The sequence below is a fragment of the Schistocerca nitens genome, chromosome 1 (genome assembly GCF_023898315.1).
Source record: "Schistocerca nitens isolate TAMUIC-IGC-003100 chromosome 1, iqSchNite1.1, whole genome shotgun sequence".
NCBI classification, from domain to species: domain Eukaryota; kingdom Metazoa; phylum Arthropoda; class Insecta; order Orthoptera; family Acrididae; genus Schistocerca; species Schistocerca nitens.
The window spans coordinates 464,629,673-464,652,398 of NC_064614.1; the positions used below are offsets into that span (position 1 = coordinate 464,629,673).

Consider the following 22,726-nt stretch of genomic DNA (forward strand, 5'->3'; position numbering starts at 1 on the left):
TTATTAACATCGAGTATAGATTTAAGTGTCAAGAAGTCGTTTCTGAAAGTATTTGTATGGAGTGTAGCCATGTATGGAAGTGAAACGTGGACGATAAATAGTTTAGACAAGAAGAGAATAGAAGCTTTCGAAATGTGGTGCTACAGAAGAATGCTGAAGAGTAGATGGGTAGATCACATAACTAATGAGGAGGTATTGAACAGAATTTGAAAGAAGAGAAATTTGTGGTACAACTTGACTAGAAGAAGGGATCGGTTGGTAGGACATTTTATGAGGCATCAAGGTTTCACCAATTTAGTATCGGAGGGCAGCGTGGAGGGTAAAAATCGTAGAGGGAGAATAGGAAATGAATACACTCTAGCCTGCCGGTGTGGTCGAGCGGTTCTAGGCGCTTCAGTCTGGAACCGCGTGACCGCTACGGTCGCAGGTTCGAATGCTGCCTCGGGCGTGGATGTATGTGATGTCCTTAGGTTAGTTAGGTTTAAGTAGTTCTAAGTTCTAGGGGACTGATGACCTCAGATGTTAAGTCCCATAGTTCTCAGAGCCATTTGAACATTTTTTTTTTTTTGCACGAATGGCAAAACATCATTTTTTCGGATGAATCCAAGTTCTGTTTACAGCATCATGATGGTCGCATACGTGTTTGGCGACATCGCGGTGAATACACTAAACAGATTCAGAAAGATGTAGGTTGCAGAAGGTACTGGGAGATGAAGAAGCTTGCACAGGATAAAGTAGCATGGAGAGCTGCATCAAACCAGTCTCTGGACTGAAGACCACAACAACAACATTTTGTCTTCGGCAATTGCGCTATTGATGGTCATGTCGTCCATGTACTGTGGCTTATAGTCTGGCAATAAATAAATAAACGTAATCTCGATTGTGCAGCTTTCGTAAGTACGTAAAAAAATGACATATTTCCAATATTTGAAAATTATTAGGACTGGGTATGTAGCAGGAGCGTTGAGGATTTTTTCACTCCTATCATACTCTGACACAGCCGTGAGCCAAGAAACGTTGTGCGCTGTTGGTAGTGGCGGAGAAGTCGAAATTAGTATAGCCAACAAATAAAATTTGGGTAAGCATTGAATGAATTAATCCTTATACTCCAGGATGATGTACACCCGCCAGGGTAGCCGAGAGCGCTAACGCGCTGCTTCCTGGACTCGGGTAGGCGTGCCGGCGGATTAACGACGAGGGCCGGTGTGCCGGCCAGCCTGGATGTAGTTTTTAGGCGGTTCTCCACATACCGCTAGTTGAATACCGGGCTGGTCCCCACGTTCTGCCTCAGTTACACGCGTCGCAGACATTTGACCCACGTCCGCACTCTTTCACGATTTACACTAGATGCAGACAGTTGGGGTACACTGATTCCGTCCTGGGGGGTACGGGGTGGCGGCAGGAAAGGCATCCTGCCATCCCTAAAACCTAACATTGCCAAATTCGTTGTAATCACGCCGACCCTGCGATCGCTACGGGACTATGGCGTAAGCGAAAGAAGAAAGAAGAAGAGTCAAGGGTGATGATTCGAACGCACAAAGCCTATCACCTAGTTTATTATTCCTCAACTTTGGCATTGTAAACATTAGGTACCACCTCCATGGCAACACTGAATATTGTTCTACATTCTCCATGCAGTTTCCACACTCCAAGTCCTTAGGTGATTTCTAAGGATCCCTGATGGTACTTACAGCTAGGGCGATAATTTTTTGACCGCCTCAGAATAGTTGACTCTAACCGTTCCCTCCCGAAAATGTTGCAAAGACCTCCCAGATTGTGTAACGCGTTTACTGAAGATGCTTATTCGTAACTTTTAGGAGCGTTACGCTTTCCGAGCGCTAATATACTGCCGTTGTTACAGGTAGACGGCGGGTCGTGCTCGCACGAGTGCAGCAACAGCGAGGGCAGCTTCTCGTGCTCGTGCCCGGCCGGCTTCGTGCTCGGCTCGGACGAGCGCACCTGCCGTGACGTCGACGAGTGCGAGTCCGGAGAGGCGCGCTGCGCGCAGGACTGCCTCAACACCATCGGCAGCTTCAGCTGCGACTGCGCCGACGGCTTCCGGCTGGCCGACGACCAGCGCTCCTGCAGGGACGTCGACGAGTGCTCCGCCGACGAGGATATCTTCCCCGGCGAGACGCGCTGCTCCCACCGCTGCGTCAACACGGAAGGCTCTTTCAGCTGCCAGTGCCCTGCAGGGTTTGTGCTCGGAGAAGACTCCAGAACGTGTAATGACCTCGACGAGTGCCTCGGTGAGCACAACTGTTCCCACGAGTGTATCAACGAAGAAGGTAGCTATAGATGTGGATGTCCCGATGGACAGCTGCTCAAAAGGGATCGTAGAACATGTGAATTGGAGGAAAACTGTTTCAGTAAGATGGACGATGGCTCTGGTAGACTGTGTACGCAAGAGTGTGTGGGGGACGATGGGGATATTATCTGCAAGTGTCTACCTGGATACGTTCTTTCAGACGGTGAAAGCAGGTGTGATGACGTAAATGAGTGTGCGGGCGAAGCGAAAGACGTTTGTTCCCACAACTGCACCAACATTCCAGGAGGTTTCGTGTGTATTTGTCCAGAGGGATATATCTTGTCAAAGGACCACAGAACGTGCATAGATGACGACGAATGTGACAGCAACGAAACGGAGCTAGGTTGTTCTCACGGCTGTGTCAACACCGAAGGCAGTTTCCGATGCACCTGTCCGGCTGGTTTCGTGCTGGACAGCGATTTGTTGAACTGTAAGGACATAGACGAGTGCTCCGAGTTCGAACGCAATGAAAATGCCTCTGGATGCTCCCACGAGTGTGTTAACGATCATGGCAGCTTCCACTGCACTTGTCCTCCGGGCCTGATACTCGGCGACGACTTACTGTCTTGCAAGGACATAGACGAATGCATGGATCTCGAGGGCAGTGGGGCAGAAGTTGTCTGCGAACACGGCTGCGTTAACGAGCACGGCAGCTTCAGGTGCACGTGCTTTAAAGGATTCGCGCTTGCTGATGACAAACGGAGTTGCGAAGATGTAGACGAGTGCGCAGAAGGCAATTCTCACGGTTGCTCTCATATTTGTGCTAATACTGCTGGGAGCTACCAGTGCAAGTGCCCAGCGGGGTACTACGTGGGCGACGACAACAAAACATGCGAGGATATTGACGAATGTAATGAAGAGAGCGGTGAAATTGTCTGCTTACACTCTTGTATTAATTTGCCTGGGAGCTACAAGTGTTCGTGCCCAATGGGGTACCACCTTCAACGTGACACGGGAGTCTGCGAAGATATCGACGAGTGCGAGGCGTACAAGAAAATAGGAGCAGACGATGGTTGCAGCCACGACTGTAAGAATGTGCCAGGGTCCTATAAGTGCGAATGTCCAGCCGGATTTACGCTGTCTGGCAATCTACGCACTTGCGAAGACATTGATGAATGCAACAACTTCATAAATAATCCCTGCTCCCACGAGTGCAAAAATTTGCCGGGAAGTTTCTTATGCTTGTGTCCAGAAGGGTACAATCTTAAAAGCGATCTTATAACATGCGAGGATATAGATGAGTGTATCGCGAAAGACGAGAATGGGACGTCGTTCGTAGATTGTTCACACGGCTGCGTCAACGAACCGGGGACGTATCGTTGTACATGTCCAGAAGGTTTCGAATTGGATGACGACGAAGAAACTTGCGTAGACATCGACGAATGCGATTACGATTTTCCAGTGTGTACGTGTAATGAAGAGAGCAGCGAAGTTAACTGCTTAAGTTCGTGTGTTAACATACCTGGGAGTTACATGTGTTCGTGTCCTTACGGGTACCACCTACAACGCGACACGGGAACCTGCGAAGATATAGACGAATGCGCAGCGTATAAGAAAATAGGAGCAGACAATGGTTGCAGTCACGACTGTAAGAATGTGCCTGGTTCCTACAAGTGCGATTGTCCCGCCGGGCTTACCCTGTCTCGCAATCGACGCACATGTGAAGACATAGACGAATGCAACAACGAAAATAATCCCTGTTCCCACGAGTGCGAAAACTTGCAGGGAAGCTACTTATGCGTGTGTCCGGAAGGGTACAGCCTTAAAAGTGATCGTAGAACTTGCGAAGACATAGACGAGTGTATTGCGAAGGACGAGAATGGGACGTCGTTCGTAGACTGTTCACACGGCTGCGTCAATGAACCTGGGAAATATCGTTGTACGTGTCCAGACGGCTTTGAATTGGATGACGATGAAGAGACCTGCATAGACATCGATGAATGCCATCGTAATATTTCAGGGTGTGCACATGACTGCAGGAATCTGCCTGGGAGTTTCAAGTGCGACTGTGCTCCGGGATTCTTTCTGATGAACGATCAAAAATCTTGCGATAATTTCGACGAATGTGCTTTGAATGACGAGGGTCATTCTTATGCTGGTTGTTCTCATAACTGTACCAATCTGGCAAACAGCTTCTTTTGTAGCTGCCCTGAGGGATACGTCCTTGATAAAAAGGACTCCAGGACGTGTGTTGATTCTGATATTTGTCGAACCAACGAAAAGAAGACTTTGTGTTCGCACTTATGCGTAAGTCTTGATGGGAGCTACAAGTGTGCTTGTCCTGAAGGGATGGTTTTGGACGGTGATCAAAGCACGTGCATCGACGAGAAAGAATGTGCTGTACCGGGCGACGAACTGGACGAGGGCTACGAACGATGCTGGAGGCAGTGCGGCGATTCAGAGGTAAGTACTGGTAGAGAGTGTTAACATACAACGTTACCTTGCTAAACTGCAATCTTTTGCCGGTTTAATTGAAACCTCTGACTGCCTGACTATTACACGGAAATAGAAACACTACACACTACGAAGGACTTATCCGACTCTAACGGAAATCGGCAAATGTGATGAACATGTATAGATAAACAAATGATTACATTTTCGAAAAAAATGGATGATCTCTTCAAGAGAAAGAGCTTCACAAATTGAGCAAGTCAGTAATGCGTTGGTCCAACTCAGGTCTATACGGAAGCAGTTATTCGGCTTGGTATTCTGTCCAAATGGAGTGTTAGATCGTCGAAATCCCGATCTGGTTGCAGGCCCCTGCCCTTAATGTTCCAAACGTTCTCAACTGGGGATAGATCCGGCGACGTTTGGTGGCGAAGACAGGGTTTGGCAAGTACGAAGACAAGCAATAGAAACTCTCGTCGTGTGCGGGCGGGTATTATCATGTTGAAACTTAAAACGAAGATGGCTTGCCACGAAGGGCACCAAGACGGGGCACAGACCATCGTCGACGTACCACTGTGCCGTAAGGGGGCCGCTTTTGACAAACATATAAGTTCTGCTACGAAAGGGAATGGCACTCCAGACCATCGCTCCTAGCTGTCGGGCCTTATGGCGACATTCGAGTTAGTATCCCACAGCTGTCTTGGGGCGTCTCCAGGCATGTCATCAGCCTGAAATCTCATTGGATGGAGTAGAATGGTCTTCAGTGATGAGATCCGCTTCGACCTCAGCCCTGATGACCGGCGGTGATGTGACTGTGGACGTCCCGGACAGCAGTGGAAGAGATAAGCTAATTGAGTCCTCGATTATTGTTGGATGTGTTTCAGTCTCTGTCTTCCTCTACAGTTTTTACCCTCTACAGTTCCTCTGGTACCAAGAAAGTATTAAAGCAATGTCTGATATGCTTTTGTTTTTAATTTTCATTGATTTTACGTTTTTTCGTGAAACTGGATTTTCTAGCGCTGTATTGCAAATTTGTATTTCCTTTATTTTTACTACAGCATCCCTCTGTTCCATGTTAAAAATCAACGACTTTCGAATAAAATTAGTGGTTAAACATTGACTATTTCAATTTTGTTTATAAATGCTGCTTATTTTTAAGTAACAGAAAGGAGGGTAACTATGTGGTGAAACTTTTCCATAGGTTACCTGGCCATTTATATACCCTCGCTCAGTTTCTAGATGGCCCACCGCTTCCAGTTTCTAGAGGAATCAAGAGAGACACTGGTCGCATACGCGAGCAAAGCGGTGGAAATGGGCTAACCCCCAGTAGTTATGCAACCCACTTAACGTACATGTAAAGCAGTTACAATCTTAACTGACCAAAGCTAATATGAAAACCACTGTAGTCCACTTATGAAAGTCTACAGTAACCTACGTTAGTTTTACAGCTCTATGTCTGACTCTAATAGGGATCCTCTATGTGTTACACATCGACCCCAATTTCTTCTTCTAACACGTCATCAGACGAGTCCTGTCCCCGATCTCTAAGAGCCTCCAAAGACCACACAAGCTCTGCTGTTAACGGGCTAGTACTGTAGGGAGAAGGGGTATTGCGGGGAGTTGCTTAGTCCCAGTGGTTCTTTCCAGCGTACAGCAAGATAGGAGCCCAAAATTTCGTCACTTTAGTATGTTAGGACCTGAATAAGTCCTGAAAGGTTATGGAAAAGGCTACAAATTGTTATATATATAGCTGAATTTAGAACTCCACTTTTAGGCATGTTACAGTTGTATTGTTATAACATACTAGAGCAAGTACTTGTCATAAACGTTGACACGGCAAAAACAGAAATACAAAAAAAGTGTTCGTAATTTCCTCCCCCATAAAAATTCTCAAAGGTACAATTAATTTAAATCCATTTTCCCATTGTAACATAGGAAGACACTTTCATCATTAAAAATCACTTGAAGATTAAGAATGAACAATGTTTTCAAGTTTTTCAGCGTTTTAGAGATGTGTCACATATATCTGTGTAGACGAAGGGCTTGTTTCGAAATAACAGTCCAAGCATTTCGAATCCATTTTTCTTCCCTTGCGTTTTCCCATACCAAACAAATTAAGTAATATTTAAAAATAGCAAATAAAATCAATAAAAGTTCGAAATTTCGTCTCTGGGAAGAAAATAGAAAATGCACGGGGACGAAATTACGAAAATCCACAGATTTATTATAGTCGCCGCTACAGCAACATAGGCGGAACTATTGGCTACAGCGACTACGCACGACTGGAGTACAGGGTGAAAAGTACATTAAACCGACATACTCTGGGAGGTTGTAGGGGACATCAAAACAAATATTTTTCCCTAATATAATTTTTTTTTCGCATGAGGAGTGTTTAAACCGGTAGAGGAAGATGTCTCTGGCGGCAAATTAATTGAACCAACAGACACTTTTCCATTACATTTTTATGACCAAGAGACAACACATTAACACAACCCAATTTCAGTTCCAGTAGATTTTCAAAAATGCCTCCATTGACACGTAAACAAAGGTTACATCGTCGGATCATGTTCTGCCTGACACGGCCAAAAACCGCAGGAGTATCCTGAACAGTTCCTGCTGCTACTACTATCAGGATAACCAGATCCTCTTCTGAGGCAACAGGAGTTGCGTAAATAAGGTTGTGCATCTCTCCTCACACAAAAAAGTTAAGAGGGGACATATCTGGGGATCGGGCAGGCCATGGTACAGGACCACCCCTGCCAATCCACGTTTCTGGGAACCGTCGGTCCAGGAATCGACGCACACGACGACTGAAATGTGCCGGCGCCCCGTCATGTTGGAACCTAATGCGTTGTCTTATAGGGAGCGGGACGTCTTCCAGCAATTCTGGCAATGCTCTGGCGAGAAAATTGTAATAGTGTCTGCCATTCTGCCATTTAATGGCTAGGTAGCAGATACGGCCCAATTAAACAGTCCCCAACAACATCGACCAACACATTAACGAAGAACCGTACTTGATGAGCGCTAGTAACTGTGGCATGTGGGTTATCCTCACTCCAAACATGGGAATTGTGCATGTTGAAGACTCCATTACGCCCAACGTTGCTTCATCGGTAAACAATATAGAGGATGGAAATGTAGGATGTATTTCACACTGTTCCAGGTACCACTGCGAAAACTGCGCTCTGGGTGGATAATCAGCTGGTTCCAGGTTGTGGACTCGCTGTAAGTGTAACGGACGTAACAATTTCTCTCGATGGACTGTTCTTACATTCGTCTGATTCGTCCCCATGATACGTGCAATTGCACGAGTGCTGAGTGAAGCATCCCGTTCCACATGCTGCAAGACAGCTTCCTCAATTGCAGCGTTCTTACCGTGCAAAGGCGCCCCTGTCCAGGTGATCTGCTAAATGACCCGGACTCACGCAGACGTTGGTACACAGCAGCAAAGGTCGTATGATGCGGGATACGGTGATGAGGATATTCTTGTTGGTAATGCCGCTGTGCGGCTCTTCCATTGTGGTACGCACCAACCATATCGGTGTACTCTCTCCAGATGTATCGCTCCATTCGCAAACAGAGACAATGCACTACTTCACTGGTGGACAGCAGTTGCCTACAACTGAAGAGCGTAACACGCCCTCTAACAACTAAAGATCGTAATAAGGCCTCTAACAACTGATGAGCGTAATAGGGCCTCCACCGGTTTACATAATCCTCATAGGAAAAAATGACATTAGGGAAAAATATTTGTTTTGATGTCCCCTAGACCCTCCCAGAATTTGTCGGTTTAAATACTTTTGACCCTGTATATTCCGATATTTGAAGACTAATATTCAACACTCTAGGAACCGTAGGCTGTTAATTTGACGGCTACACTAACTCACCCCATCATAAAAAATTAAATTCCCTCTTACACACAAGCTACACGTTCCCCACACAACAAAACAATGGGCTCAGGTCAGCATACACGAGCAGGTAAACATTTGTTACCAACTGTGGAACCGAAAATTCCTAGGGGAACAAACTTACCAACAGGGCCGATAATATACATGTCCCTTTCATGTGGATCGCGCAGGGCCAGCTGGTGCACTGCGAGTGCAGCGACGGCTACCGGTGGGACGGCGAGGCGCGGCAGTGCACGGACGTGGACGAGTGCGCGCCGGGCGGCGCCGGCAGGCAGCGCTGCTCGCACGAGTGCGTGAACCGGCCGGGCGGCTACGCGTGCCGCTGCCCCGCGGGCCTGCAGCTGACGCACGACGGTCACGCGTGCCTCCCCACCGGCTGCCTGCACCACAACGGCGGCTGCTCGCACCTCTGCGCCGACACCGACCTCGGGGTGCAGTGCTACTGTCCGCCGGGCTACCGCCTGCTCGAGGACGACCACAAGACCTGCGTCGAGGTCAGTTGCTCTTCTCTTCCTCTGTAGTAGGCTGTCTCCTAGTCTTGTTCCCAGCGGCTTTAGCCTGTGTCAGTAAAATGCAACACTTTTTTTTTCTCAAAGCGGATTCCTTTTGTTCAGGATTCCCGTATACCATGTTATGTTATGTTAACCGGGGACCTAGCAACGACGGAGAGGCTCCGTCCCCGCCGTAGCCGCAGTGGTCCGCAACCCTACGACGACTACCGCAGTCCACTTCACCCCTCCGCCGCCCCACACCGAACCCAGGGTTGTTGTGCGGTTCGGCTCCCGGTGGACCCCCAGGGAAAGTCTCACATAACCCCTATATTTGCGTGGTAGAGTAATGGTGGTGTACGCGTGCGTGGAGAACTTGTTTGCGCAACATTCGCCGACATAGTGTAGCTGAGGAGGAATAAGGGGAACCAGCCCACATTTGCCGAGGCAGATGGAAAACCGCCTAAAAACCATCCACAGACTGGCCAGCTCACCGGACCTCTACACAAATCCGCAGGGCGGATTCGTGCCGGGGGCCGGCGCTCCTTCCCGCCCGGAAAGCCGTGCGTTAGACCGCACGGCCAACTGGGCGGGCCCCATGTACCATACTATTCCCCACTCTTTTGGCTACAAAATACTATTTGCTACCATAATCTTCGTTAAACGCGAAGACCCGCATAATACCACTGTACAGGTCGCCTTCGGAGCCGTCTTGCTGCATCAATATCCTCTCCAACATCCACATACGAGGTGCGGCTAGAAAAAAACCGGACTGATGCTGGAAAAAACATTTATTTACAATTATTTACAATTTCATGTTATCTCCTTCAATGTACTCTCCTCCTCGGCCTTTACACCGCTCCATACGAATTTTCCACTGTTCATAGCAATGCTGCAGATCATTTTCGGTAAGTCCATACATTACGTCCGTCGCTTTTTCTTTTACTGCTTCAACAGTCTCAAATCTAGTTCCTTTCAAAGCTGACTTGACTTTAGGGAAAAGAAAAAAGTCACAGGGGGCCAAATCAGGTGAGTAGGGTGGATGATCTAAGATGGGAATGTTGTGTTTTGCCAAGAACGTCTTCACTGACAACGCACTGTGAGCTGGGGCATTGTCTTGGTGAAGGATCCATGACTTTTTTCTCCACAAATCGTTCCGTTTTCTCCGTACTCGCTCACGTAGGGTAGCCAGGACGCTAATGTAGTAATGCTGATTCACTGTTTGTCCCTCTGGTACCCAATCAATGTGCACAATCCCTTTGATGTCAAAAAAAACAATCATCATTGCCTTGAATTTCGATTTTGACATTCGTGCTTTTTTTTGTCGTGGAGAACCAGGAGTTTTCCAATGCATCGATTGGCGTTTAGTTTCGGGATCGTAAGTAAAAAACCACGATTCATCGCAAGTAATAACATTTTGTAAGAAGGTGGGATCACTTTCAATGTTTTCCAGGATGTCAGAACAAATCATTCTTCGGCGTTCCTTCTGTTCAATTGTGAGACACTTTGGAAACATTTTTGAACACACTTTGTTCATGTTGAAACTTTCATGAAGAATCTGCCTAACACTTTCCTTGTCAACTCCTGTTAACTCAGACACTGCTCTGATTGTTAAACGGCGATCTTATCGAACAAGTTTACCGATTTTTTCAATGTTTGCATCAGTTTTTGCTGACAATGGTCTGCCAGTGCGAGTGTCATCACTGGTGTCTTCGCGGCCATCTTTAAATCGTTTAAACCACTCAAACACTTGTGTTCGCGATAAACAATCATCGCCGTACACTTGTTGTAACATTACAAACGTTTCACTTGCAGATTTTCCTAGTTTGAAACAAAATTTGATGTTAACACGCTGTTCTTTCTGTACACTCAACATTTTCCGACGCACAGACAAAACGTCAACTACTTAAAACAGACGCCACGGGCAGACTGAGTGCAGGAGGCAGATGAAACTCGAGCAGTAGGCGGAGCGAGAGTCACGTGACAGGCCACGCGACTTTCAGCCTTATTGCATTCGTTTTATTGTTTCACCAGTACTAGTCCGGTTTTTTTCTAGCCACACCTCGTATCTCTTTCCGCGGGTTGCTTCCTTAATTGGACCAAACAGATGAAAGTAGGAAGAAGCGATAACCGGGTTGTAAGGTGGATGAGGATGAACTGTTCAATGAAGTTCTGTGAGCTCCTGTCGAGAGCGCAGACTTGTATGACGCCTTGTATTGTCATGGAGAAGGCGATGAACACCCTTACGTCGTTCATTTAGACACCCGAGACATACCACAATATACTTCAGAGTTGATCGTCGCACTATGAGGGAGGGAATCAAACAGAATAACCACTTCAAAGATCCAGAAGACCACCATAACTTTGCCGGCTGATGGTTCAGCTTGGAACTCTTTCTTCGTACGGGAGGTGGCGTGGTGCCACTTCATGGATGGGCGTTTTGTTTACCGTTCGAAATGAAGAACCCGTGTTTCTTCACCTGTGACAATGTTCGACAAAAATGGTGACGACCAAACTCGTAACGTTCAAGTATCTCCGCACTGATGGTCCTTCACTGCTCTGTACGGTGTTTGTCAGGCTGCGAGTTACCCAGCAGGCACACGCTATTGAGTTCACGAACTGCTGGACGAGAGTGTCAGCACTATCAACAGAGACGTCCAGTTGTTCAGCGAGGTGTTTGACTGTGAACAGTCGATCACCTCGCATGAAAGTGTCCGCACGTTCCATCATTGTAGGAGGCACATCTGTGTGTGGCCAGCCGGCACGCGGAAGTTTGGACAGGTTTGCGGGACATTTTCCGCTGATGACACACGCCTCCCCCAACTGCTCACCGTGCTTTTTGTTTAGTTTTGTTTTGGTTTCCGTAGATTTCGCACAAGCTCCTTTGAATATTTGTGATGCTCTGGTTTTTCGCCAAAAGAAACACAATGTCAGCTCCCTGCTTGGAACGGACCTCCGTTACAGTCGTCATTTTGCAACGGACACACATCGCCATTACCTATTGGAACTTCGTTGAACTATAAAGCCAGAAGCGGGAATATTCCCCCATGTTCTACTACAAATTCCAGGAAACTCGCCGAGAAAAAAATTCGTTCAATTACTTACTTAACGCCCATCGTACCATTCTCCTTGTACCTGTACGCTTCCCTCGCTTACAACTGAGAACTTTTCTCTGTCTGATAACAATCGCATTTCTAATGGTACGGAAAAAGAAGATCAGCTACGAACAACTTTGGGGAAGCCGAATAGCGGCAAAAGATCTATTAAATAGATTCTTAGAAAAATAAATACAACTCCAAAAGAAAAAAAATGCACAAGACGCTAGTGCGAGGAAATCTACTCGTGCTGTGAGGACGGGGCGTGAGTCGTGCTTGGGTAGCTCAGATGGTAGAGCACTTGACGCGAAAGGCAAAGGTCCCGAGTTCGAGTCTCGGTCCGGCCCACAGTTTTAATCTGCCAGAAAGTTTCAAGAAACAAGTTGCTTAACAAATGGACTAAACCAGTGTATATAGTGCATGCCTGCCAGTAAAAAATAAAATGGATGCGCACACTCGCTTGGTAATGCTAACAACACTTGAACCCTATAGTATCGGCAGTCGCTCCACGTCGCTCCAAGTATGGGCGACAGCTCCCTCCAGGCGGAAAGGGAGAAGAATATGTTCGCGCAGTTTTACGAGTTAACGGATTAAATATTCAGTTCAGAGTTAGCTACCAAGCACAAGAAACGTCTGCATTACGCAATGTCTATATACACAAATCAAAAAAAGTTTACCATCGCCTCTCTTCCGAGAGTTCCGGAAACTGTACAGAAAATTGGAATAGAGATAAACATCATTTCCGCCCTTTTTATTGCTCACGAAAAGCACTCATTGAATGTTGTACCACCATACAACAAGACCTTCAGAGGTGATGGTCCAGATTGCTGTGCACACCGGTACCTCTAACACCCAGTAGCACGTCCTCTTGGATTGATGCACGCCTGTATTCGTGGTGGCATACTGTCCACAAGTTCATCAAGGCACTGTTGGTCCATATTGTCCGACTCCTCAACGGTGAGTCGGCATAGGTCCCTCAGAGTAGTTGGTGGATCACGCCGTCCATAAACAGCTCTTTTCAATCTGTCCCAGGCATGTTCGATAGGGTTCATGTCTGGAGACCATGCTGGCCACTCTAGTCAAGCGATGTCGTTATCCTGGAGGAAGTCATTTCTATGATGTACACGATGGGGGTGCTAATTGTCGTCCATGAAGACGAATGCCTCTCCAAAATGCTGCCGATATGGTTGCACTATCGGTTGGAGGATGGCATTCACGTATCGTACAGCCGTTACGGTGCCTTCCGTCACCACCAGCGGCGTATGTCGGCCCAACATAATGCCACACCAATTCAGCAGGGAACCTGCACCTTGCTGCACTCGATGGACAGTGTGTCTAAGGCATCCAGCCCGGCCGAATTGCCTCCAACCACGTCTCCGACGATTGTCTAGTTGAAGGCATTCGTGCCACTCATCGGTGAAGAAAACGTGATGCCAATCTTGAGTGGTCCATTCGGCATGTTGTTGGGCCGATCTGTACCGCACTGCATGGTGTCGTGGCTGTAAAGATGGATCTCGCCATGGATGTCGGCAGTGAAGTTGCTCATCATGCAGCCTATTGCGCACAGTTTGAGTCGTAACACGATGTTCTCTGGCTGCACGAAAAGCATTATTCAGCATGGTGAAGTTGCTGTTAGGGTTCCTACGAGCCATGATCCATAGGTAGCGGTCATCCACTGCAGTAGTAGCCCTTGGGCGGCCTGAACGAGCCATGTCATCGACAATTCCTGTCTCTCTGTATCTCCTGCGTGTCCGAACAACATCGCTTGGGTTCACTCTGAGACGCCTGGACACTTCTCTTTTTGAGAGCCCTTCCTGGCACGAAGCAACAACGCGGGCGCGATCGAACCGCGGTATTGACAGCCCAAGCATGGTTGAACTACAGACAACACGAGCCGCTTTCCTGTTGGAATGACTGGCGCTCATCGGCTGTCGGACCCCCTCCGTCTAATAGGCGCTACTCATGCATGGTTGTTTATACCTTTGGGTGGGTCTAGGGACATCTCTGAACTGTGATACAATATCTACAGTCAACGTCTATTTTCAGTTCTGGGAACCGGACTGATGCAAAACTTTCTTTGACGTGTATATAAAAGGCAATGCCCGTACTGGGTGACTCACTCACTTACACATCATTGCTCAGCTCAAACTGCTGAGGATATAATCTTGGAGTCTAGAGAGGGTATTGATCCTGTACTGTAGGCGTCGTTTAAGTAAGGATATTTTGAAATTCCACCTCTAAGGGGTGAAACAGGGGATGAGAGGTTTTAGACATATTTCTTTATTATAGCAGTTTCAAAGGAAAATATATTAAAATCTGAACTTGGCTTCTCATTCGGAAACTAAAAAATACGCGTTTCTTTTTATTTTATTTTATTCTTTTTTTTTCGAAATTCAGCCCCTACGAAAGGGAATTTGTGAGTGAAATGATTTATGAAATTATTTCGTTGCGAAAGCGTTTTTAATGCTAAATCTATGAAAATTGGTATTTGAGTTCTCCTTTAAAAATGAAAAAAACGCGTTTTTGACTGCTTTTGATAATTTACACACTAAGGTGGTGAAATAGGACCACCCATTCAATGACACATCATAGCTCAACTCAAACCGCTAAGGATAGAAACTTGAAATGTGGAAAGGCTATGGGTCTTATAGTGTAGGCATCGTTTAGGAAGGGACTGTTCGAAATTTTATTCCTAAGGAGGCGAAGAAAGGAATGAAAGGCCTCATAAAAACATGTCTCTATTAAGGCAACTTTGAAGGTAGAACTGCGAAAATCGGTATTTGGTCTCTCAATCAGAATAAAAAAAAAAAGTCTTTCAGCAGTTTTGGAAATTCAGCCAATAAGGAGGTAAAATAGAGGGTGAAAATTTTTTGAAAATAAATCATTAGTAAAGAACAACTACAGCATTTTTAAAGAATCTGTGAAAATTACTATTTGATTTCTAATTTGGAAATTAAAAATTCCTATTTTAATTATTTTGGAAATTCGACCCTTACAGGGAGTGAAACAGGGGATGAAAAGTTTTATGAAATTGTTATATTATAAAATTTGTATTTGGCTTCACTATTAGGAATAAAAATAAAAAAATATACGTTTGTTTTTGGAATCTGAACCCCTAAGGGGATGAAACAGTCGATGAAAATTGTTATGAAAATATTTCGTTATATTAAAAAAAATGTTAAAGCAAAATCTAAGAAAACTGATATTTCACTTCTCCGTTCGATATAAAGCAATATGTGTTATTAGGAGATGACGTTTCTTTGGAAATATCACCACAAGAACGCAAAAGATGTAACTAATAAAAACCTTCGTCTCCAGCTACCAGAATCGCGTTTCGGTCAGAAACGCATTCGGAAAAGACCATGCTCCTATGGCCTTAATTAGCATAAAAGTTAGAAGGTACTGCAATCTGCGAACGATTCGATTAAAAAACAAAAGAATTCTGTGTGAGACCACGCAGTCTACGTGAGCGATGCAGCGGGCTCTAAACTAGCTTTATAAGAACCACAAGATTTGAAGGAGAACAATTCTTAAAAGCCTATAAGAAATTAAGGAAACTAGAAATACACTTTAAGAATGGCTGAGCTGCACCATAACCAAGCTTAATGATTTGAAATCTCGCTTGTCCGTTTCTGGGAAACAATCTACGATAGTCAGTAACGCGAAGAGCATAATGCATTGGTTAACGCCCCTGAAGAGTTTGGAGGAACAAGTCTCACACAAAATGTTCTTACACAAAGGCTGCAACGTGCGACCCAACGAAGCTAACTGACACCAAGGAAAGTTACGAAATGTGCCTACTCGTAATGAGAGTCCGACAAGCTGCTAGAGGACGCAGGTTGGCAGCGGTGTGACGGCCGTTTCCTACAGTGGCAGGAGTCCCAGCCTGCTGGCCGCTGTCCACACAAACATTGCCACCGCGGCAAACGTCGGGCATCTTGCTCTGTACAGCCGCCTCGGTTCTGACCCGCCCGGTACTAATCTGCACGGTAAGCATGCCCCACATGCCCCAGAAGAGACTCCAGTGAGGAACACTGTGCCCAGAACACGAGGCAGATCGGGTTAACACCGAGTAGAACTGCAATCTGCTTCCGGCTCTGCTCCTGGGCAACTGCTTCCCTGTCTGACCAACGACCTCTCAGAGAGGCGTTCCGCCGGCGCAGGAAATCAGATTGTACGGCACGCCCTCTGGTCAAAGATGAGTATTGAATAATACGTAAAATAAATAACAATGAACATTAACTGTTTCTAGCTGGAAGCAATCCGGATTAGGACATATGCCCTTTGGGAGATTTTTTGCTTAAAATGATAGTCCCTGTTGTGAGAGCACAGGAGATTTATTTTACTTTATTTTAAACATATAAGAGCGTTTGGATAGTACTTGTACCCCCAACAGTCTTGTATGATCGAGAAATTGAGGATATTTTGAACTGGGCTCGGCCATCATATAACTAGCGTTTGTTAGTTGATATACACTGGCGGGAAAAAATTAGTACATGTAGAAAGACGACGTTGGTTTTGATCCGACAACGGCATATGGCACCTGGTTGATAGTAGATGTTCTGATAATGTTTCAACCTCGTCCGCCAACAGATAACTGAGTGGGACAGCTACCAGAGCGCCATCTGTGCGCACCCTTTTAATGGGAATACTCACAGCCAGAAGGCTCAGTCTGGTGCGAACGTGTTAAGTAAGCAGGCAACCACGCCACAGGACAACACTCGTGCTTCATAGAGACAACTGAGGGAGTTCAAAAAGGTCAAATTGTGGCCTTCCAACAATTCAAGAAATATCATACGAGGAAGTGACGACTGGGAACTACTTGTATCGACAGCTAGTTTTTGTTCATCATGGCCAGTCTTCCATCTTGCTCGGAGAGAATAAGACGTTGCGGATGACACTTCACATAGTTGGCTCTGCACCTGTTTCTTGAATCATAGCAGGAGCGTTCAATTATTGAGTATCATTCGTTATTCCTTATAATCATACGAAACACTTAAGTAAAAGGAAAAACGTGTATTTTTCTCCTTAGTACGTGGGAAATAACGATGGAAACAAACAAAGATGTCGTCGTTGTGATTTTAGTTGTCAAAAACTGATTTAAATTATTCCGTATTACGTGGAGAAACACAGAAACAAATACGAAGATACTATTTCCACCACTTTTATTGTTCTAATTTTCGTGATCATCTACGTCCTACAACTCTCGAAGATGGCTGCTGAGACCATACACCCTGCATGACGTGTAATCCCTCTGACTAAATTAAAATCCTTCCTATGTTCGGACAAGCCACTTCTAATGTACTAACGATATCAACCGTCACAGAAAAGGCAGTTAACATGTGAACATGTGTTATAAGTGTTACGCTCGAGCTGCCGCCGCCAACGTAAACGAAAAGGAAAGAACATAATTTACAGCCTTTTAATGACAGTCATGGAACAGCGTTATCGCTCCAGCGGCAGTTGCGTGCTCACGAAATTATTACCGGAGTTTTGGACCACTCAATTTGCATTTTACGGTGAGCAATTAATCACGGGTTCACACGCAACAATATTTTTATGTTCCACTTTTATTATTGGTTATATGTCAGTATTTCGTGACATATTTACGCCAGCATGCAATCTCTCATAACGGTCTGCTAGCTGTTTGCCTAATACATTCAATAAACGATGTATGATTACCTTTCTCGAACTCATGCCGTCTCTTTGTGGCGTCAGATTAGTGTAATACATTAAAATGACGAAATTTTTAATGCAGTTTTACAAACAGTTAAACTCGTATGCTCCGTTTCTTGAAATACTTCTCCTTTATTGATCCAATATAAACCACCGTTAAGCTATTTCTCTATTTCCATGTTGACTCCTTGAACGTACACACACTTGGTGCGAAAAGGTAGGGAAAAAATTACTTCACTCAGTCTCTGCTGTCAAGAATAACCCACCTGCCAGGCAGATTGTATTGACATGTAAATGCAACTTTCCGACAAAGCAATTACAGTCTTGTATAGAGTCTCGTTTCACATCAGCTTGCATTATTGTTGAAGAATTCTACCTCCAATCAGACGGAAGTCCTTATCTTTCTCGAGCTTTTGAAGCTAAATTAAAGCTGCCAACCTAATGAGGCATGGAGAACCCAAACAACCATAGGTGCTGGTGTCTGTTTTCGTTTTCGGACGTGTCCGAAAGAACAGACATCATTCGTATATATACAGACGAAACTGTAATTTCGACGTTATTCGCAAACGGGCATCGAAATAAGTACAGTAGCGTCAAGTGAAAATTTGTACAGGACTGCATTTCGAACCCAGATTTCCAGCTTCGGCTTTCTGAGCATGCTTAACGTTCAACCCAAATTACCAGCTTGTTGCACAGTACATATGTAACTTCTCGTGTCCACTACGCTCATTGCTCGTAGCCTCACGTGCATGTAACAACATATGTAATTAAAATCTATCCTTTGCTGACACACCTGCCAGGAACACAGCGACCACTGGCATTTGGGGAAAGCAGCTACAGCTCACACACACACCAACTGTTGTTCACCATTAGCAGTTCCGCTCTTTAGAAGCGATCATCATCAGTAAACCATTCCCCTAGTGGCAACATATACTGATTTTCTATGTAACGCCTTACGAGTGGCGCAGAGAGTTGATACCATATGAGCAATGCCTCTAGGCTGCTATAATATTCATATGGCCAGTAGTGGTGATTTAGCGTCTTAAATCAGCAGCGTAAGGATAATCTCTGCATTGACAGAAACATCTGGACGTGTGTGCTGTCTAATTATCTCGATAGATCTCATACGAAGCAGCAAGACGAACTTGGCGTTGTTCTAAGCGTACTGGAAATTAAGCCCTTCGATATAGGTGCATGTGGCTTTCTTTGACAACTTATCTGCAGTGATTATGTTGTGCACATTATTGTTAACGTTTTGTGTTTCAAGTTCCGATTACAACTGCTTTACCTTGTAAGAGTTATTGATTTATGATATTCAGTTTTCAGTTAGTGTAACTGAGCATTATTAATAACTACGCTCTGTTCCCTAAAGCTAGTTACAGAAATACACTGACGGGAAGAACATCGAAACACCAGGAAGGAGTTGTGCAAAGTAAACGAAAGTTGGTAGGCGTGTTTCTTCATCTGAAAGATGATGCCTATTCACAGTTCGCACTAGTCGCGTAAGAGTGGCGTTAGTAGCGACTCTATGAGAATGCCAATCAGGTTTGTTTTAAATACACGCTTTAACGATCGCGAGCGATAGTTACTTTTGACATTGGACGTGGTGAGTTGATGTTAGTCAAGAATGTCTTCAAGGCGAAAAAGACGCCATTATCCACACCTCACTGAGTTTGAACGAGGTCGAGTAATAGGGCTATGAGAAGCTGGATACTGCAGAGAGACTTGGCAGGAATGTTACCACTGTACATGTTTGCTGGCAGCGGCAGTCACGAGAAGTACAATCGCAAGAAGACCGGCCTCTGCATGGTCTGGTGGCAGTACCCAGAGGGAAGACCATTGCGTTCAGAGTGTAGTTCTGGCACATCGTACTGCATCTGCAGCAGCAATTTCAGCAGCGGTTGGCACAACAGTGACACAACGAACTGTTAACAAATCGGTTACTTCAAGGATGGCTCCGAGTCAGATGACGTGTAGCTTGCATTCTACCGACCAGAAACTACCGCCATTTGCGACTTCACTGTTTTCAAGCGAGAGCTCACGGGAGGGCAGGGTGGAGATCTGTTGTGTTTTCTGATGACAGCTGGTTCTGCTTCGGTGCCAGTCTCGGTCGTGTGTTGATTAGAAGATGCCCATTGAGGGCCTGCAACCAACCTGTCTGAGTTCTAGACACACTGGACCTACACCTGGAGGTGTGGTCGAGGACGTGATTTCATAGGGCAGCAGGAGTTATACCAAGCTTCCTGACTGCAAAACTATACGTTAGTCTTGTGATTCTACCTGTTGTACTGTCATTCGTGAACAACATTCCCGGAGGTGTTTTCCGAAAGGATAACACTCGCCCACATATTGATGATGTAACCCAAAATGCACTACAGAGTTTTGACACACTGCCTTGGCCTACTCGATCGCCAGATCAATCGCCAATCGAGCACACAGGAGGCATTATCAGACGTCAACTCCAGTCTCGTCCACAAACTGTATTAACCGTCCCTTATTGATTAATCAAGTGCAACAGGCATGGAACTCCATTCCATAAACTTATCTCCGGCACCTGTACAACATTGTTCATGTACGTTTGAATACTTGCATTCAACAGTTTGGCGGTTGCACTGGTTATTTACGTACCACCATTTCCTATTTGTGATGGCTTATCTCGGGATTACATTAACCTATGAGCTTGCAATATTAAACACTTAAATATGTCAAATATGTCAAATGATTCCAACAATATCATTACTCTACATTAATTACTTTTGATGTTGTAATTTTTTCTACTCATTGCAGTTCTTGGCAGTCACGTCTTTGCAGTGCAAGATATACTTCCTAATAAGCCCACTCGAGAAACACATTGAGTGTTGAAACGTATTCTCCCCGTTGGTAGAATAACTGAAACTTAGCAACAGTGCAGAATATGCTTGGAAACTTCGTAATCGTCGAGCTTTTTCCAGGATGACAAGGAGTTATCGTTCTAAGTTCACTCAATATTTCCATTGAATAATCTCAGTGCTTTTCACTTGTACGTTAATTTATCAGGTTATGCTCTTGAGTCTAGGAAGGTTGTCTCATGCAGAAACTGCATCTAACATTGTCCTTTACACTCCAGTTTATCTGTCCTATCCACCACAGGAGCAATAAGGGAGAGATGAATGCTGCAGTTGTCCGCTAGCTCTGAGGTAACGGGGTTCCACTCTAATGTTAAGGTTGCACTGACTCTTTATTACCCTCTTGAAGTAGGCCAGCTTATTACATGTTCTGTGACAAAGCTACAACCAGCCAGATCGAAAATTAATGATTTTTTTTCTTTTAGGAAAGCTTCTCCATCATAAGTCTTCTGGCTACATTCAGTACTTCATAGTTTCAGGGTGGAAAACTTTCAACACTGTGCATCTGATAATTCCTTTTTCTGCCTCCATTGACATAACTGACATTTTTGCGAATACACAGTTTCATTTATGAAATTGTGACACTAAATAATTTATTAACTAGGCTTCTTTACAAATCTGCGCTACCTGCCACATTTCCATACTACTTCAACATGTCACGGGACAGCCGCCCGGAGTGACCGATCGGTTCTAGGCGCTACAGTCTCGAACTGCGCTTCCGCTACGATCGGAGGTTCGAATTCTGCCTCGGGCATAGATGTGTGTGATGCCCTTAGGTTAGTTAGGTTTAAGTAGTTCTAAGTTCTAGGTGACTGATGACCCACAGCAGTTAAGTCCCATAGTTCTCAGAGCCATTTGAACCATTTGTCACGGAACAACATGTAAACACAGACCATTCCGAAGTCTAAGGTATATGTTACTAATTCATGTCGATTGATGCACACTTACGTTGCAAATTCTCCGTTTTATGAACATCGATTTTCGTTATAACATTATAATGGTCAGGAAGTAAAGATATTGTCAAGCCAGGTTTGAACAATTTTTTTGATGGTTCCGTGATAAGGAGCAAGACAGATAAACATTTGAGGACACAAGTTCAGAGGTGTAAGTGCATGAGGAATGATTTCACAAACAAATACGTGGACAGATGTTTTGTGAAATCAGCATAGTGCAGACAGGTGTCATCGTGCTGTTTTGTTTGTCGATTTTCTTTACGCTGTAACCAGAGGGCATCTCAGTTGTTGGCATCCTTGAGTAGCAGTTTGTAATGAACATTGCCCTTTTTACAAAACATGCAAAGTATGACCTTCAAAACTGCCCTTTGCTGAAGGAAATATATTTTGTAAGGGCCCAGTAGTAAATTTTTTCATAATATCATAAAGCCTTCACAACTCCTCACCAATAACTATATTGCACAGAAATTCTCATAGGGAAAGCTTACGTCATTCAAAAGAACATTCGGTAGTGCTTACATAATTGATCTTCTTTACTTTGATGAATGTCACAGTTTATCACATGTGCAAACCGAGATCTCCTGAACTAGGAAATCATTCATGCCAGAACGATCATCCTTGGAACACAATTCTTTTGTCGTTTGATTTTTCCGATAGCGGTCGCCTTGCACACGATATGTTTCGAGCTGCTTCCGCTGTCTTTAGCTCTCTATTTTACCCGAAGTGAACAAGGTACTGAGGTGACAAAAGTCATGAGGTAGCGATATTGCACGTATAAGATGGCTGTATTACCTTGTACACTGCGTATAAAAGGCAGCGCATTGGCGAAGCTCTCATTTGTATTCAGATGACTCATTTGAAAAAGTGTCCGACGTGTTTATTGCTACGTGGCGTGAATTAACAGACTTTGAACGCGGAATGGTAGTTGGAGCTAGACGCTTGGGACATTCCACTTCGAAAATCGTTAGGGAATTCAGTATTCCGAGGTCCACACTGTCAATAGTGTGCCGGGAATACCAAATTTC

The 22,726-nt window shown here is 45.0% G+C and overlaps 1 protein-coding gene across 1 annotated transcript in view; it reads left to right on the plus strand.

Moving 5' to 3' along the window:
• LOC126254096 (fibrillin-3-like) overlaps positions 1-22,726 on the plus strand; it is a 266,318-nt gene that overhangs the window by 142,715 nt on the left and 100,877 nt on the right. The window contains exons 11-13 of the mRNA XM_049955286.1: positions 1,862-3,504; positions 4,453-4,711; positions 8,775-9,098. Of these exons, the coding sequence (XP_049811243.1) occupies positions 1,862-3,504; positions 4,453-4,711; positions 8,775-9,098 (2,226 nt within the window). The remainder of the gene's footprint in view (positions 1-1,861; positions 3,505-4,452; positions 4,712-8,774; positions 9,099-22,726) is intronic.